Source organism: Pristiophorus japonicus, chromosome 1 (genome assembly GCF_044704955.1).
Source record: "Pristiophorus japonicus isolate sPriJap1 chromosome 1, sPriJap1.hap1, whole genome shotgun sequence".
In the NCBI taxonomy this organism is placed as follows: domain Eukaryota; kingdom Metazoa; phylum Chordata; class Chondrichthyes; family Pristiophoridae; genus Pristiophorus; species Pristiophorus japonicus.
In genome coordinates, this window is record NC_091977.1 from 170,992,990 (window position 1) to 171,010,305 (window position 17,316).

The window sequence follows — 17,316 nt, forward strand, 5'->3', positions numbered from 1 at the left end:
AAAAGCAACACCTAAGTATTCAGTTACTTTACAGTAGGATTTACAGGGAGAAAGGTATTTATATTGGTACTGAGTACATTATTAAGATAGAAGGCATTTGTGTTTATATTTTTTTATTGAAAAATCATTTGAGTCTATCTCAGGATACTTGAGGAGATTCTGGAGATTTAAAAAGAATGGGGCCTGCACTATCTCAGCCTGTATTGCTGACTACTTATCTAATGCAGGATCCAGATGTGAGAATGTTTATTGAACACAATTATCAGGGTAATGGAGGAGGTCGCAGACTGATGAGGAGGAGGAGGCATTACCCGCAAAAGATTTTCAGGGAGAAGCGGTCATACTTGGACCTGACCGATCGACAGTGCATTCGAAGGCTGCGCTTCCAAAAAGAGGTGATCTATGAGATTTGCCAGCTCATTAAGGTAGACCTGCAGCCTAGTACCACCAACATTACTGCACTCTCTGTCGAGGTGAAGGTGACTGCGGCACTTTCCTTTTATGCATGCGGCTCTTTTCAGGCATCAGCTGGGAACATATGCTCTATTTCTCAGTACGCTACTCATTGCTGCATTCGACAGGTAACCAAAGCACTGTATGCATGCCGGATGGAATTTATAAACTTTCCAATGACCAGAGAGGCGCAGAGTGAGAGGGCTTTAGGTTTTGCATGCATTGCCAGCTTCCCCAAGGTGCAGGGTGCTGTTGACTGTACCCATATTGCCCTGCAAGCACCATTACAGGAGGCGGAGGTGTATCGAGACAGTGAGGCATTCCACTACCTCAACATGCAGCTCGTCTGTGACCATACGCAGCGCATCATGGCAGTGAATGCTGACTTTCCAGCAAGCATCCATGATGTGCACATCTTGCGTGAGAGCACTGTGTCTAACCTGTTGAAGTCTGAGCCATAAGGTAAATGCTGGATGCTGGGGGACAAAGGGTACGGCCTCGCCACCTGGCTCTTGACCCCCCTGCGGAACCCTCAGACAGAAGCCGAGCAACAATATAATAAGAGCCATATAGCCATACGTAATATTATCGAAAAGACAATTCGAGTGCTGAAGCAGCGCTTTCGATGCTTGAACCACTCGGGAGGCAGGCTGCAATACCACCCTGAGCAGGTTGCTCAGTTCACAGTGGTGTGCTGCCTGTTGCATAATTTAGCCATCATGCGGGGACAGGAATTGCCAGGGGACTGCGGAACCAGTTGAGGAGAGAGTGCAGGAGAAGGAGGAGGAAGATGAGGGGGAGGAGGATGAGGAGGACCTTTGCAATTAACCCATGGCATCAACCCCCTTCCCCCCCCCCCCCCAAAACCACAGCGGAGGGCTCGCGGAGCGTATGCCACTGCAAAATTGTTACGTCAGCAGCTCATAAATGAACACTTTGCTTGAAAGTAGAGAGCTGTGTTTCATCTTTGCCGCACAGTGTGTGGGACCCTGATGACTGTTACCCCAAAAGTTTGACACTGTACAAGAATGCTTAAATTCAATTGAAACATTTATGTAAAAGTGTCAAAAATATAGAACAAATGTAAAACTTTGTAAAACTTATAACTTTGAAAAACTGTAACAACTTTAACAACTTTAAATAAACTTTTAAAAATCAAACTTCAACTATTTAAAATTAACAATGAGCAATTAACTATACAACAAAGCACCCTTTGCTGTTCCCGATGTCGACCTCAACCGTGTAACCCCCACCCCTCCCTTTCTTACTCCCGCCCTTCCCTTTCTCACTGCCCTGAGCCCGGACCTCCCTGTGGTGGTACCAAGCCGGCGTGCAGCACCGCACCCCGTGTGCTGTTGCTGTCATTGGGGGTGAGACATTGCAGGTGCAATAAATGGGGCCTCAGGAGAAGCTCGTGATTCGGAAGGCATGGCTTCAGGGCTGGAAGCTGCTAGCAGCTCCCCACCCTCAGGTGCTGCCAACCCGACTACTATGGCACGGGGGGAATCCGCACCATATCCCGATCCCGTCAATTGCCGCATGGCGGTGATCAGACGCGACATATCTCTGATAGCGCCCCGATGTTTCCGGCTATCGTAGCCATGGTCTTGAGTAGCTCTCGATCTATATCGGCGCTGGCCTGTGACAGACGCACCATGTCCTGGTACACGCCTATCTGCCTTGCAGCAACAGACCATTTCTGCACCAACTTCTGTCGCTGCGGCAAAGGCGCTGGAACGCTGGGGGTGCCTTGCTGCGCACTGCTTGGTCCCACAGAATCCGAGGGGGAATCTCCTGAATATAGAGTCGGTGGTGGACGATGTTCCAGCTGGCCCAGATGTAACTATTATCTCCTCCTCCATCTCCACCTCCACCTCCACTGGCTCCAGGATGAGCTGTTTTTCCTCTTCCTCTTCCTCATCTGTGGCAGGGTTGAAGTCGGAAGAGGGCTGGGTGACGCCAGAGGTGGAGGCAGTCTGTCGTCTGGTCTCTCTGCGAAAATCTGGTCTGAATCCTCTGAGTCTGGAAGTACAAAACGACATTTAAATGCTTGGTACCAGGGGAGGGGTTAGGGTTACATGAGTACATGAGTACAGTCACATGGTGTAGTCTTAATTAAATGTCCACCACCGCTGCATTACTGCATTACATATTGCAGACAGGCAATACATATATACATGTATACATGTACATATGCATTGCGTTACATGCCCCCAACATTGCAGTACATCACATGAGCCCAACATTACAGTGCAATAAACTTACATTACATTACATGAGGCCAACATTACAGTTACAGTTACATTACATGACGTTACAGGACCGCAACACAGACTGGGGATTGTATTGAATTGACCATCCTGTGTGCTTGGGTCAGCTCCAACGCCGGTGGTGGCTCGGTTGCTATCCCCGACCAGCTGCTATTGTAGATGTCTTCTCCTGCAGAAATGAAAGTAAAAAATCTTCAATCCATTTAACATTGCACACACACAGGTTCACACACTCACACTCACACACACACACACACACACACACACACACACACACACATCAAAACACCGGGTTAATCCTCTTGTCATTGCCTGAAAGCACAAATACTTCGCCGTAGCCTTGGGATAAATAACATCATCCATGTGACACTGAACCTACATTTGTATGCTACATGGCACATGAGAGGTGCATAAATAAAATCATTACTTACTCTTGCTACCCTCACCAGGTCGTTCCACCTCTTACGACACCCATCTCCAGTGTGTACCATCGTACTTGTGGAGGAGACAGCCTTTCCGATCTCATCCCATATTTTGTTGTACAGCTTTGAGACGGGCTTTCCATGACCACCCTTGGTTAAGTCAGAGTATTTTTCTGTGATATTCGCCAGCAGGACAAGTAGCTCCGTCTCGTCGAAGGCGGGCGTCCTCAACCTCCCGTCCTTCTTGATATTCCTGCGCTTATACTTTTTAAGCATTTCCTTTGAGTATTGAGTATTTATTATATTTATTATATGATTTGTTATTTATAAAATAGGTATTATTGATATTGTATTATTATTATTTGTTGTTATTATTTGACTATGGAATTTTTGATGAAAACAACCAACCCTTGAATACTTTGCTGCTTCTTCTTACTCTCTCTCCCTCGACTCCAACTATCTGCGCATGCGCAGCTGACCCCTGACCCCCGAAATCGCGGAGAAAAAGCAACTGGAAAAAAATGGCAAACAAAAAATTTGCATATGGGCAATGTAATGCCACACCGTCCATCGAGAAGAAAGTCGATCTTGATCAACTATAATACTGAATACTGCACACCACTTGCATACCGCCGAAAAAAATACGATGAAACTGGCGGACTTTGGTCTCGGCGGTATTCCGGCGGTTTTAAACCACGCACCGCCGGAATACCGTTGAGAAGTGGGCGGACCCTACATTTTGATGAATTTCTGGCCCAGAAACTGTTACGTGTTTTTGCACAAGTACGTCAAACTGTTGATAAAACTATTCAACCTCTAGTTGTCGTCCATATTTAAAATTTACACTTTATGGAGAAACAGTGTTCAGGAATTTATTTAATAAGAGCCAATATAATTCAAGACTGAGATAACATACAAGATAACAGTATTTTTAAGGACGCGACTGCTGCCCATGAACCAGAGCTAGCTGCGCATGCGCAGTTCCTGTGATTTTTTTTTGTTTGTTGTTGCCGGACTTCTCAAAATGGGGAATAAAGAAGCTGTTAAAACACCTTGTTCATTTGAAGTTTAATTTATTAATTGTGTGAATTGTAGAATTTATTCAGGTATAAGCTACTTGTTTGAAACGGGATTGTGATCTGCCTCAGGGTTTCTGATCAGACATATCTCCTAACAGCTCCCGTGTTGATAGCCCTGACAAGTGATAAAATAGGTTAATTGTTTTTAAATTGACAATGCGGGTTGAAGAGCAAAGAGTCGGTGATACCAGAGGTTGAGAAGGAATGAGAAGACTAGGTAATGGTGAGGTGACAGCAAGCTTGGCTTTTAAACACCTGTGAATTGCCTGAGGGAGAGAATGATTTCCAGAAGTGGAAGGTCCCAGGAAAGTACAGATTAGTGCAGGAGAGAGATGATGCTAATTACTGAGCGCTTAAAAATGGTTTTCTGTCAAGCTATGGTGGTTGGGGGCTCTCGACTGCAAATCTACAAGAGCCATTATGAACATTATTTTTAAAATTTGCCTGTCATTTTTTAATTTGCGCAGCTTCCGATAGCTTCCTGTTCATTGTCAGGAGCCATTCCGTATAAATCCCTGGAGATGTCTGTTGAAACTCACTCAGAGGATGCAATTCAAGGGCTTCAACAACCGACCACCAAATTGGACAATGTCAGCTGTGAGAAACCCAAAAATGAAATCCTTAGGAAGGAAAGTGTTGCACTGATTTGACTTCTGGGTTTAAGGTTGAAGTATATTGTCAAGACAATTTTAAAGATTTCAATACCCCCAGTATTGAAGATGGGTGCATTTAAATACAAAGAAAGACTTGAAAATTTGGAGCTGGTTTTATTAGAACAGAGAAGATTATTGGGTGATATGATAGAAATGATTGGACATGGGATATAGAAAAAAACTGTTTCCAGTGATTAAGTTGTCTAGAATGAGGGGCAGAGGTATAAAATAAAGTTGCCAATTTTCACTGACTCTGCTAAGCAGGAACTGGGCAATTGTGCTCCGAAAATTGCAGGACTGAACTTACCGCACCATTCCCATAATCTATCCCCTGAAATTTTCAATGAGCCCTTCATGTGGGTGGCATAGATGCCCGCTTGCTTCTGGTAGTTGCCAACTTGTGATATACAAATCAGGGTCATATGATGTACGTAGGATAGCAACACAATTTTGATGGTCCTTGAATGTTCCTCCCGGCCTTAGAAAAATATTCTTACCCACTACCGGTCAACCGATCCCCCCACCACCACACACTCCCCTACCCGGCAAGTGCCTCCACCACCCTTTAACACCCAACTTCTAGCTCAGTTCCAGAGGAGCTGGTGCATTTCCTCCCCTGCACCTCCCCACTGATTGGTGAGCTGTCTGTAGTGCCATTTAAATAAAGCCCAGCCATCAAATTGGCAAAGACCACTCATCAAGGATATTGGGCAGCCAGTTTCGACCGCCCGATGTCCACCCAATGTGAAAATCAGCTCATACATGTAAGAGATTTAGGACAGAGCAGGAGAAACATTTTTACATAGATGGTTGTGAAGCTATGGAATGCACTACTGGAGGTCATCAACATAGTCAGTCCCTTGCTTCCACTCCCAAAGTGAGTTCTCTGGTGGGTGGCTGAACAGTCCAATATGAGAGCCATAGTCTCTGTCACAGGTGGGACAGATATTCGTCGAGGGAAGGGGGTGGGGCTGGTTTGCCGCATGCTCCTTCCGCTGTCTATGCCTGACCTCTTCACGCTATTTGCGTTGAGACTCGAAGAATTCAACGCCCTCCCGGATGCACTTTCTCCACCTCGGGCGGTCTTTGGCCAGGGTCTCCCAGGTGTCAGTGATGATGTCGCACTTTACCAGGGAGGCTTTGAGGGTGTCCTTGTAACGCTTCCGCTGTCCACCTTTAGCCCGTTTACCATGAAGGAGCTCCGCATAAAGCATTTGCGTAGGGAGTCTCGTATCTGGCATGCAAACTATGTGGCCTGCCCAGCGAAGCTGATCGAGTGTGGTAAGTGCTTCAATACTGGGGATGTTAGCCTGGACGAGGACACTGATGTTGGTGTCCTCCCAGTGGATTTGCAGGATCTTGCGGAGACATCGGTGATATATCTCCAGCGACTTGAGGTGCCTTCTATACATCGTCCATGCCTCAGATCCATCCAGGAGGGGTGGGTATTACTACTGGTGGTAGATTCGAGGGCCAGGTCTTCAAACACTCTTTTCCTCAGACGGCCGAAGGTTGCACTAGCGAACTGGAGGCGATTATAGTAGAGACCATGTCAACATTTAAGAATCGGCTAGATAGCTGGTTGAAGGAAAAGGGAATAAAAGGACATGAAAACAAGTTTGGCACATGGGATTAGGACTACTGGTTGTGTGAACAGCAACATGGACTGGTTGGGCCAAATGGCCTGTTTTCTGCTGTAATCTTTATGGAATCTATGCATTCCCACTGAAGACAAGATAGACAAGTGTTTCCATGTTTTAGACATGTCTTGCCTTGGTGGGATCAAAAATGGAATACTCCAGCTAGATTCTTTATTTAAAATTTCTGTTGTTTTGGCAGTTATATAGGAAGATAGCTGTATAACTGAAGAAATAACAATCAGTGGATTTATAAAATGAATTTTAAGTAAAAGACTCATATTGGAAAAATTAAATAAAATAGAAACTTGAAGGACATTTGTCTTAGTGAAAGAAAGACTTGCATTTATATAGCACCTTTCATGACCACCCCAAAGCACTTTACAGCCAATGAAGTACTTTTGAAGTGTAGTCAGCCAATCTGTCCACAGCAAGCTCCCACAAACATGTGATAATTAGCAGATCTGTTTTAGTGATGTTGACTGAGGGATGAATATTGGCCACTCGGGATAACTCCCCTGCTCTTCTTCGAAATAGTGCCATGGAATCTTTTACATCCACCTGAGAGAGCAGATGGGTTTTTGTTTTAACGTCTCATCTGAATGACTGTACCTCCAATAGTGCAGCACTCCCTAAGTACTACACTGGAGTGTCAACCTAGATTTTTGTGCTCAAGTCTCTGGAGTGGGACATGAATCCACAACCATCTGACTCAGAGGCGAGGGTGCTACCAACTGAGCCACAGCTCCAACTGATGCATAAGTGGCATTCTTCAGGACCCTGGGCCATTATAATCTCAACTCCATCTCTAATCATTTCCCCCTCGACTTTAACACATAATATACCCCTCTAGACTTTTCTACAACATAAATCCAGCAAACTCCCTTTTGATACAATCTCCAGATTCTGCATAACTACCCTCTCATTTCTAAGGAGAATAATCTTTTAACTATATTATACTTTTAGGGGCAGTGATATGCTGTTGTCTTTATAAAATTGCTACCAGAAATGTAGTATAAAGTTCCAGACCTCATCCAAACTTGGATTCCTTCCAGCTAAATCCAATTCCAAGCATTAAGCTCACAGGAATATGGGTTTTATGGCTGCAGTTTAACTGATACCAAACAACTTAAAACTGTTTTTGCATCACTTAGTACAATACATATTTAAAGAAAATATCACATTCTAAAGAGCCATCAGTACTTGATTTCTTCTGAAAATTAATACAATTAAGTGTATTAGTGGAGTATTGCAATCTATGCAGTGCAGTATTTGACATACGTGAATGAAGGGGCGCATTAATTTGTGTGCTGCTTCATTGCCACTCTCAATGTCAGTATGAGCAACCATTATAATGTGTCCAACCTGGAAGATGTGCTTGTGTGGAATCAGAAGCTGAATTGTATTTGCGCTGTCAGTGAAATCCTATCAGATTATAAGCCACCTCAATAAAATGAGTTTTAAATCCAAATGTTCTTTGTTTATGTTAACATAAGATATAAAAGTTGCAGGAATTTTAATGCGATACAAGGGAACTAAATGCTGGAGCCATATTTGTTGTTCCTCTTCTATGTACTTTTGAATATATAGTAAATAATTTTTCATGGCAGCATTAACTTTAGTACATTGTACATTTAATCAAGTTATTTTTAAGGGAAAATTAAAAAAAAAATTTTTTTCATTAATGTGTGTGAAATAATTGGTATTTTATTACCTGTTCTTGCAGTGCATTTCTCACAGACGAAGGTTCCATTGCACAGGAGAAAGGCAGTGTGGCTGAATTGACTAAGCAGAAAATAAGCATGATTCTCCTAGATATCTGCCATCAGCCAGGTGGCAGTGAATACCTGAGGCAGATTTATCACATCATCCAACTCAATGAGGTAGGGAAACGGTCTTTATATCAAGCAATTAGGTGTGCATTGGCCTGATGCAACATCTGCTATCAGCTAAGGGTTAGTCAGGGAGGCACAACTGCTTTTAGTCAGCAGCAAATCCTAATAAAAATGATAATAAATGAGTTGTAAACAAAATTGTTTCTTTATTCAACAACGCTGTTTAAAATAGATTACATATAATTGCACGTACGTTCTTAAAACATATGGGGCTGGATTTTTATTTGGACTGCGCCTCTGTTAGTGCCCCAGAGGGACGGTAATGGGTCTGGAAATGATTACCGCCCGGGTGGCCAGCTTCCAGCGCCCCACCAGGAAATTTCATGCCGGTTTTGCGGTGGCGCAGAGCAGTACCGCCCGGGAGGGTCGCGCTGGTGAGCAATGCCCCCGTTATTGTCCCGATCTCAAAATTTGTTTCGCACTGAACCCGTAGTGCCCCATAGCCAGAAAAAGCTGGCAGTCAGAGCTGTACTGGCGACAGTGAGGGAAGGAATGACTGCATGAGGTAAGTGTGATTGTTTTTATTTTGTTTTATTTTTGCAATTTATCTTTATTTGGGGTGAGCAATATATTGGAATGTTTTTTGTGCCGATTTTTTTTTCCAGGGAGGCCTCTCTTAGGACGCTCCGAATCCAACTCTTTAGTAATTCATTTCAGTTGCTCACCCGAAGAGAGATGTGGAACGCCTCCCTTAGCGCTCCACTCCACTCTCATGGCACAGCAACCGAATTTGTCGGCTGCTGTGGCAATCCATTTCCCGGTGCAAAATTTACCGACCCGCCACCATTAGCGCCGTAAGAAGTCTCCGACTGAAAATCCAGCCCACGATCTTCTTTATACCTTAACTGCCTACAATTTTTCCAAAAGCATTCAATTAGTTTTAGTTTACGAATAACTGAATTGTAATTTTGCTCCACACTGCAATATGTTTTCTCTATAATTAGGACTGAATAACATTAGTGGTAAAATTCTGCAACATTGTTTTTAAAAACAGCTTTTGTGTGGTGAAATAAAGGAATTTGCATCCGTGTTCAACAGTGTTTCAGCCAATTGCTGTTATTGAGACAGTTTGTTATAAATTTACTGCGTAACGTAACTTCACCCTCTACTTCAGGTGATTCTCTGCTTATGTGGTGTGCAGTTGCAAGGAGAAACTTAATGCACAAATCATGCTTTTTGTTAGTAATAAGGAGAGGAACCTGTTTTATTTTAGATTGCCAATTCACATGGGTTCAGTCTACTGTGAAACAAGAGTTAACCGAGGGAGAAACTGCATGTTCCAGTAACGATTCACTCCAACACTGATCTACCATGATCTCTGATGTACTTTATCACCAGGCTGACAGTATGGTACATTTATATTTCAGAACTGTTTTAGGATGTAGTTCTGCAATCCTACTTCTCAGAACCAGGTTTAATAGAAACTCTCCTGTTTATAATGCAAGACAGTTTCTACAGCATCTAGTTCTGCTATGCATATGCAGTTGTTTTAAAATCATGGCAGCAACAACAACAGCTTGTATTTATGTAGCACCTTCAACGTAGTAAAACATCCCAAGGTGCTTCACAGGAGCGTTATCAAACAAAATTTGACACCGAGTCACATAAGGAGATATTAGGGCAGCTGCTTGGTCAAAGAGGTCAGTTTTATGGAGCATCTTAAAGGAGGAAAGAGAGGCGGAGAGGTTTAGGGAGTGATTTCCTAGAGCTTAGGGCCTTGGCAGCTGAAGGCACGGCCTCCAACGGTGGAGTGATTAAAATCAGGGATGTTCAAGAGGCCAGAATTGGAGGAACACAGTATAAATGCACACGAGGCCCATACTTGAGAGAAGGTCACTCTCTGATCAGTAACCTTTATTCCAGCACTGAAGTGATGAAGGTGGGTGGAGCTTCCACTTTTATACCTGAAAGTCCAGGTTAGGAGTGTCTCCCACAAGTTCACCACCTAGTGGTCAGTGTCCTCACGGTGTACAACTTAGGTCAGTTTATACATGGATTACAATGACAGTTGAATACATGACATCATCTCCCCCCCAAAGTCTTATTGGGATCACAGGTTAAGTCTCTCTGGTGGTTTACACTCCCTTGTAGAGCGCCTGAGTTGGGGCTCTGGTTATTGGGCGCTGGCTTGAGTGTTTGCTGTTTGCGGTGCCTCAGGCATGTCCGGACTGCCCACAGTGACTGGGCTTTCCTCCACTTGGTTCCGGTGTTCGGTCACCTGTGGTGGAGTGAACTCTACATCGTGTTCTTCCTCTGCTTCTTCTATGGGGTTGCTGAACCTCCTTTTTGTTTGATCCACATGTTTGCGGCAGATTTGTCCAGTGGTAAGTTTAACTACCAGAATCCTATTCCCCTCTTTGGCAATCACAGTGCCTGCAAGCCATCTGGGCCCTGCAGCGTAGTTGAGGACAAAGACAGGGTCATTGACATCAATACATTGCGCCCTCGCATTCCCGTCATGGTAGTCACATTGTGACCGGCGCCTGCTCTCAACAATTTCTTTCATGGTGGGGTGTATAAGGGATAACCTGGTTTTGAGCGTCCTTTTCATTAGCAGCTCTGCGGGTGGAACCCCTGTGAGCGAGTGTGGTCGGGATCAATTGGCCAACAGGAGGCATGATAAGCGGCTTTGTAGGGAACCCTCTTCGATTCTGAGCAGCCCCTGTTTGATTATCTGCACTGCTCGTTCCGCCTGACCGTTTGAGGCCGGCTTGAACGGTGCCATTCTGACATGGTTGATACCATTTCCTGCCATGAAGTCCTGGAATTCAATGCTTGGAAAGCATGGGCCATTGTCGCTGACCAAGACGTCCGGTAGACCATGGGCGGCAAACATTGCCCATAGACTTTCTACCGTGGCAGAGGATGTGCTTGAATTGAGAATATCACACTCGATCCATTTGGAGTAGGCGTCTACTACAACCAAAAAAATTTTTCCCATGAAAGGACCTGCGTAGTCCACATGGATGCATGGCCATGGCTTGGTGGGCCAGGACCAGGGGCTAAGGGGGGGCTTCCCTGGGCGCATTGCCCAGCTGGGCACACGTGTTGCACCTGCGAACACAAAGTTCCAGGTCTGCATCTATCCCTGGCCACCAAACGTGTGACCTAGCAATTGCCTTCATCATGACAATGCCCAGGTGCGCATTGTGAAGTTCTCGGATGAACGCCTCTCTGTCCATCTGGGGCATGACTACTTGGTTTCCCCATAGTAGGCAATCGGCCTGAATCGAGAGTTCATCCTTGCGCCTGTGAAATGGTTTAAATTCCTCAGGGCATGCCCTGTACGTGGCTGCCCAGTCTCCATTCAGGACACATTTCTTGACTAAAGACAGTAGCGGGTCTCTGTTTGTCCAGACTTTGAGCTGACGGGCTGTCAGGGGTGAGCCTTCGCTTTCGAAAGCTTCAACAGCCATGACCATCTCAGCAGCATGCTCGGTTGCCCCCTCGGTGGTGGCTAGTGGGAGCCTACTGAGTGCATTGGCGCAGTTTTCAGTGCCCGGTCTGTGCCGAATTGTATAGTCAGAGGGGGCTAACGTGAGTGCCCACCTCTGTATGCGGGTCGACGCATTTGCATTTATGGCCTTGTTGTCGGCCAAAAGGGACGTTAGGGGTTTGTGATCTGTCTCCAGCTCAAATTTCCTGCCAAACAGGTACTGGTGCATTTTTTTTACTGCATTTACACATGCAAGCGCTTCCTTTTCTACATCCCATAGCCCTTTTGTGCCTGGGACAGACTTCTGGAGGCATAAGCTACCGGCTGTAACTGACCCTTGACATTAACATGCTGCAACACACACCTGACCCCATAGGATGACGCATTGCACGTTAAAACAAGTTTCTTACATGGGTCATATAGCGTTAACAGGTTGTTGGAGCATAACAAATTGCGTGCTCTATCAAAAGCCCTTTCCTGGCTGTCCCCCCAGACCCATTCGCGACCTTTGCGTAGGAGCACATGTAGCGGCTCTAACAGCGTGCTCAATTTGGGAAGAAAGTTACCAAAATAGTTCAGGAGCCCCAGGAACGAACGCAGCTCCGTCGTGTTACGGGGTCTGGGTGCTCCCTGGATCGCTTCCGTTTTGGATGCAGTAGGTCTGATCCCATCTGCTGCTACCCTCATCCCCAGGAATTCTATCTCTGGAGCTAAGAAGACGCACTTCGCCTTTTTCCGTCGCAGACCTACCCGGTCCAGTCTGCGTAGCACCTCCTCCAGGTTGTGGAGGTGTTCTTCAGTATCGCAACCTGTGATGAGGATGTTGTCTTGAAAAACCACTGTCCTTGGAATCGACTTGAGGAGACTTTCCATGTTTCGTTGAAAGATCGCGGCGGCCGAGCGAATCCCGAACGGACATCTGTTGTACTCAAACAACCCCTTGTCTGTCGTGATGGTGGTCAGCTTCTTCAACTCACTCGCCAGCTCCTGGGTCATGTAAGCTGAGGTCAGGTCCAATTTTGAAAAAAGTTTGCCACCGGATAGCGTCGCAAAGAGGTCCTCCGCTCTCGGCAGCGGGTACTGGTCTTGGAGTGACGCCCGATTGATGATGGCCTTGTAATCACCACATATCCTGACCGACCCATCCGCCTTGAGCACCGGCAAAATCGGGCTCGCCCAGTCACTGAATTCGACTGGCGAGATGATGCCTTCCCTCAGCAGGCGGTCCAATTCGCCTTCTATCTTTTCCCGCATCACGTACGGCACCGCTCTGGCTTTGTGGTGTACTGGCCTGGCGTCCGGGTTTATGTGAATCACTACCTTGGTCCCCATGAAAGTGCCAATGCCGGGTTGGAATAGTGAGTCAAATTTGTCCAGGACCTGTGAGCATGATATTCGCTCCACAGAAGAAATTGCATTGTCAACGCCCCATTTCCAGTTCATGACAGCAAGCCAACTCCTCCTCAGCAATGCGGGACCGTCCCCCGGGACAATCCAGAGTGGCAACCTGTTCTCCGCATCATTGTGGTTCATGACTACCGTGGCGCTGCATAGCACCGGAATAATCTCCTTTGTATATGTCCGTAGCTGTGCATCAATCGGCAATAATTTTGGCCTCCTGGCCTTGGATGCCCACAACTTGTCGAACTGTTTGATACTCATCAGGGACTGGCTGGCCCCCGTGTTTAACTCCATTGATACTGGGATGCCATTGAGGAGCACTATCACATTATCAGTGGCGTCCTGGTGTATGAACTGTATATGGACCCAGCATATAAATGTGTGTCTGAAACTATCTAAAATAATTTCACATGGAACTCTTGTAGACAGAAGACTTTGATCCCATAGTCTAGGGTTGATTTGTACCCACATTCAAGATGTAAAACACCAGGGTTTAACACACTTTACCACCCAGTTTCCTTGACCTTTTGAAAAGAATCTGTGAATGTTACAATTGATGGAATTCTAAAAGTTAATTCAGGGGGTAGTATCGTCAGTACAGTTATCGGGAGTCTCATCCGATGGAAGCACATATTGGAAATTAAGGCACAACCTGCCCACAATTTTCCGACTATCGTGGTTGGCAGCACACATCTAGATTTTTCCATCCACTGCGAGCCAGTAGGTAAGGCTTCGCACTAGCCACAGATTTGTAGAATTACGTCTAACTCACAGAGGCCTGCTAGAACTCTCTTCCAAAATCATTTTGTCTTGCTAAGCATCCTAAAAAGCTATCTCTTTGACAGACTTTACTCCCCACCTCCCAATTTCTCTCACTTCCTCCTCGATGTCCATCTCTCTACCTTGGAAAATGCTCTGAGGTATTATTTTATGTGAGGAACACTATATAAATGTAAGTTGCTCATGAAATGCTAAACCTTATTTAAATGCCCTCTACCACATGCCAATCACTGTAGACCAAAAGTATAATTTAATCATATTTATTTTGCAGAACATACAAGGAATGCAATTATCCTTCTGGAGAAAGTAACTAAAGTTGCACTACATTTGGTGCTTAGTAGCCATCTGCTAAGTCAGAAAGAATCTCCTACCCCACATAATCTCACTTGATGTATTTCAAATACCATTATTTTTATCTTGCCATCGCTCAGTGGTAACTTTCTCACTGAGTTAGAAGATTGTGGGTTCAAGTCCCAATCCAGTGACTTGAGCACAAAATCTAGACTGACGTTCCAATCCAGTACTAAGAGTGTGCTGCACTGTCTGCCCTCTCAGATAATGCGAAGCGCATTTGCCTAAAACTGGAATTTGCGATCTGTCAAGAATTCGTTTGACAGATCACACGCATCTGAAAGTAAAGGGCCTCCGGCGGGCGGAGAGACTACTGCCCAGCGAATGACCTTGAAATTCTTACGACTGACAAAAACAAGCGTAAGACTTTTAAAGGACAAAAAAATACATTACTTTCAATAATTTAACCATTTAAAATTCTGTTAAATAGGGTAAGTTTATTTTTAGACCCTTTAAAATATGTTAAAAAAAATTTAAAGTTACATTTTTGTTTTAAATAATTAATTAAATTCCATTTTGATTAATTTTAAATACGTGATGTTTTTTTAAAAAAATTATTTTAAGTGTTTGTGTGTTTTGGGGGTTATTCCCATTCATAGTATATCATTCAAGTATGAATAGGAATACCCCTACTTGGATTGGTTGGACCGGCCCACGTCTTCCCAAGGACGCGTACAAAGCGCCTAAGTCCCTGGGATATGTGGGCCTCTATGCAGCCGTTCGTGTAGAGGCCCAGGACCACAGGTAGATTCGTACAAATTTCCGCCTGCGGGAAGCCTCCGACCATAATTTTTGGGTCAATACTATTTATCCCTCAACCAACATCACTAAAATAGATTGGGCTGGATTTTCAGCTTTGTTGATTTTGGGGCGGTAATGGCGGCAGGGCGGTTTACGCCCAGGAACAGTTTGCGCTCAGTCATCAAAACTGAGTCCGGGGTGCAGCGCTCAGGGAGACGTTGTACATCTTTTAGGGTGTTAGCATGGGGAAAAACCTGAGATAAAGAGCCGGAGCGCTCTGAGAAATGCCTAGGGAGTAAAACAAACTTGAAAAAAAAACCACAAAAACATTCCCATACATAGCCTACACCACCACAACATAAATCGCAAAAAAATTAAAAGAAAAAACAATCACACTTACCTTAAGACGTCATTACTTACCTCTGTGCACTCAGTATAGGTCGGACCACCCTTATTTACAGGCAGTCACTGCGGGGCGCGCTGCGGGGCGTATAGGCCGGGTCGGAATCAAAAAGCACACTGGTGTTGCAACCAGGGGTGTTGCACACTGGCGCAGCTCTTCCGGGCAGTGCTGTTCCGCGCCGCCACAAAACTGGCCCTGAAAACCCCAGCTGGGCGCTGGAAGCTGACCCCCACCGTCCAGAAGACCTCACCACCGTCATTACTGCCGCTCCGGGGCAAAAACGGAGTGCAAAGGACCAGAAAATCCGCCCCATGATTATCTGGTCATTATCACATTGTTTTTTGTGGGACCTTGCTGTGTGCAAATTGACTGCTGTGTTTCCTACATTACAATCATGACTACATTTCAAAGTACTTCATTGGTTGTAAAGTGCTTTGGGATATCCTGAAGTCGTGAAATGCGCTATATAATGCAAGTCAGTCTTTCTTTGATATGCTTTCATGGGAATTAAATATTTGTGAACACCAGCAGCTCCAGATCATGATTGCTTTTATTCTCTTACTTCAGTTTTTCTTCAGTAGTATATCAGTGCACTGTCAACTGCTTCTCTGGGCTTTATCTTCAAAGTTGCTCTGAAGGAGAGCAACTCCTTAAATAAATAGATTCCCTAGATTCTGGCTGAATTATAAATAGCAACAACAATTACAAACTGGGACTCAGTTCACCAGAAAAGAGAATGAGTGGTCATTTAACTATTCTGCAGTTGAAAATCTTTCTAAATGTTCTTGCTCTAGGAGAACATGCAGTCAGAGGATTACTTTTGTAACCAGACAATGAAAAAAATGTTGCTCGCTCCCATAAAATTCCCATTAGATTCTTATTATGAAGAACTTTTCCTACATAGTAATTAATACAATTTAAACTTAGTATTTAACTTGATGGTTCAAACAATTCTAGTACCCTTCCTTTTTCAAAACATGGATTTCTGAACACAATACAAGTTTATAAAAAAGAAGAATTATAATTGCATTTGAATATATTAAAACATTCCACAAAAAGTAGACATAATTCATCTGCTAATTCCAACACATTCTACAAACTACATCTTACTTGTTCTAATTTAAAGATATTGTCTAGCAAAGGACGGCTAATAAAATGAAAAAGAGAGAGAAGATAGTTTATGAGAATAAACTAGCAAGAAATATACAAACATACAGTAAGAGCTTCTACAGGTATATAAAAAAGGAAGAGAGCAGCTAAAGTAAACCTTGGTCCCAATGAGACTGGGGAAACAATAATGGCAAACAGGGAAATGGCAGAGACGTTGAACAAATATTTTGTATCAGTCTTCATGGTAGAAGACACGAACTGCATCCCAAAAATTGATAATCACGTGGCTATTGTGTGTGGGGGGGTGGGAGGTTGGGGGGGACTTAAAACAATCACTATCACTAGAGAAAAAGTACTAGGCAAACTAATGGGACTAAAGGTGGACATATCCCCTGGACCTGATGGTCTGCATCCGAGAGCAAGAACATTTAGAAAGATTTTCAACTGCAACATAGTTAAATGGCCATTGTAGTGTATGGAGAAAGAGTCAGACCGAACACAGTGAGCTCAAAGTAAAGTGTGACCTTAGTCTTTTATTGCAGGTCTCCAGAGTGCCTCTCCAACCAGTGAAGCCTCCTTAAATACCTATGTTCCAAAGGGATTATGGGATCCTTTGGGACTCCAGGGGATGAGCCCTCTGTACTCTGTACAGAGCAAATACAAGTTTACATATATAACAACACTC

General features: G+C 44.5%; 1 protein-coding gene across 1 annotated transcript in view; it reads left to right on the top strand.

The window, feature by feature from the left end:
* The window catches only part of kiaa0825 (KIAA0825 ortholog), a 769,133-nt gene that overhangs the window by 334,434 nt on the left and 417,383 nt on the right, over positions 1-17,316 (top strand). The window contains exon 17 of the mRNA XM_070884909.1: positions 8,241-8,397. Coding sequence (XP_070741010.1) covers positions 8,241-8,397 — 157 coding nt within the window. The remainder of the gene's footprint in view (positions 1-8,240; positions 8,398-17,316) is intronic.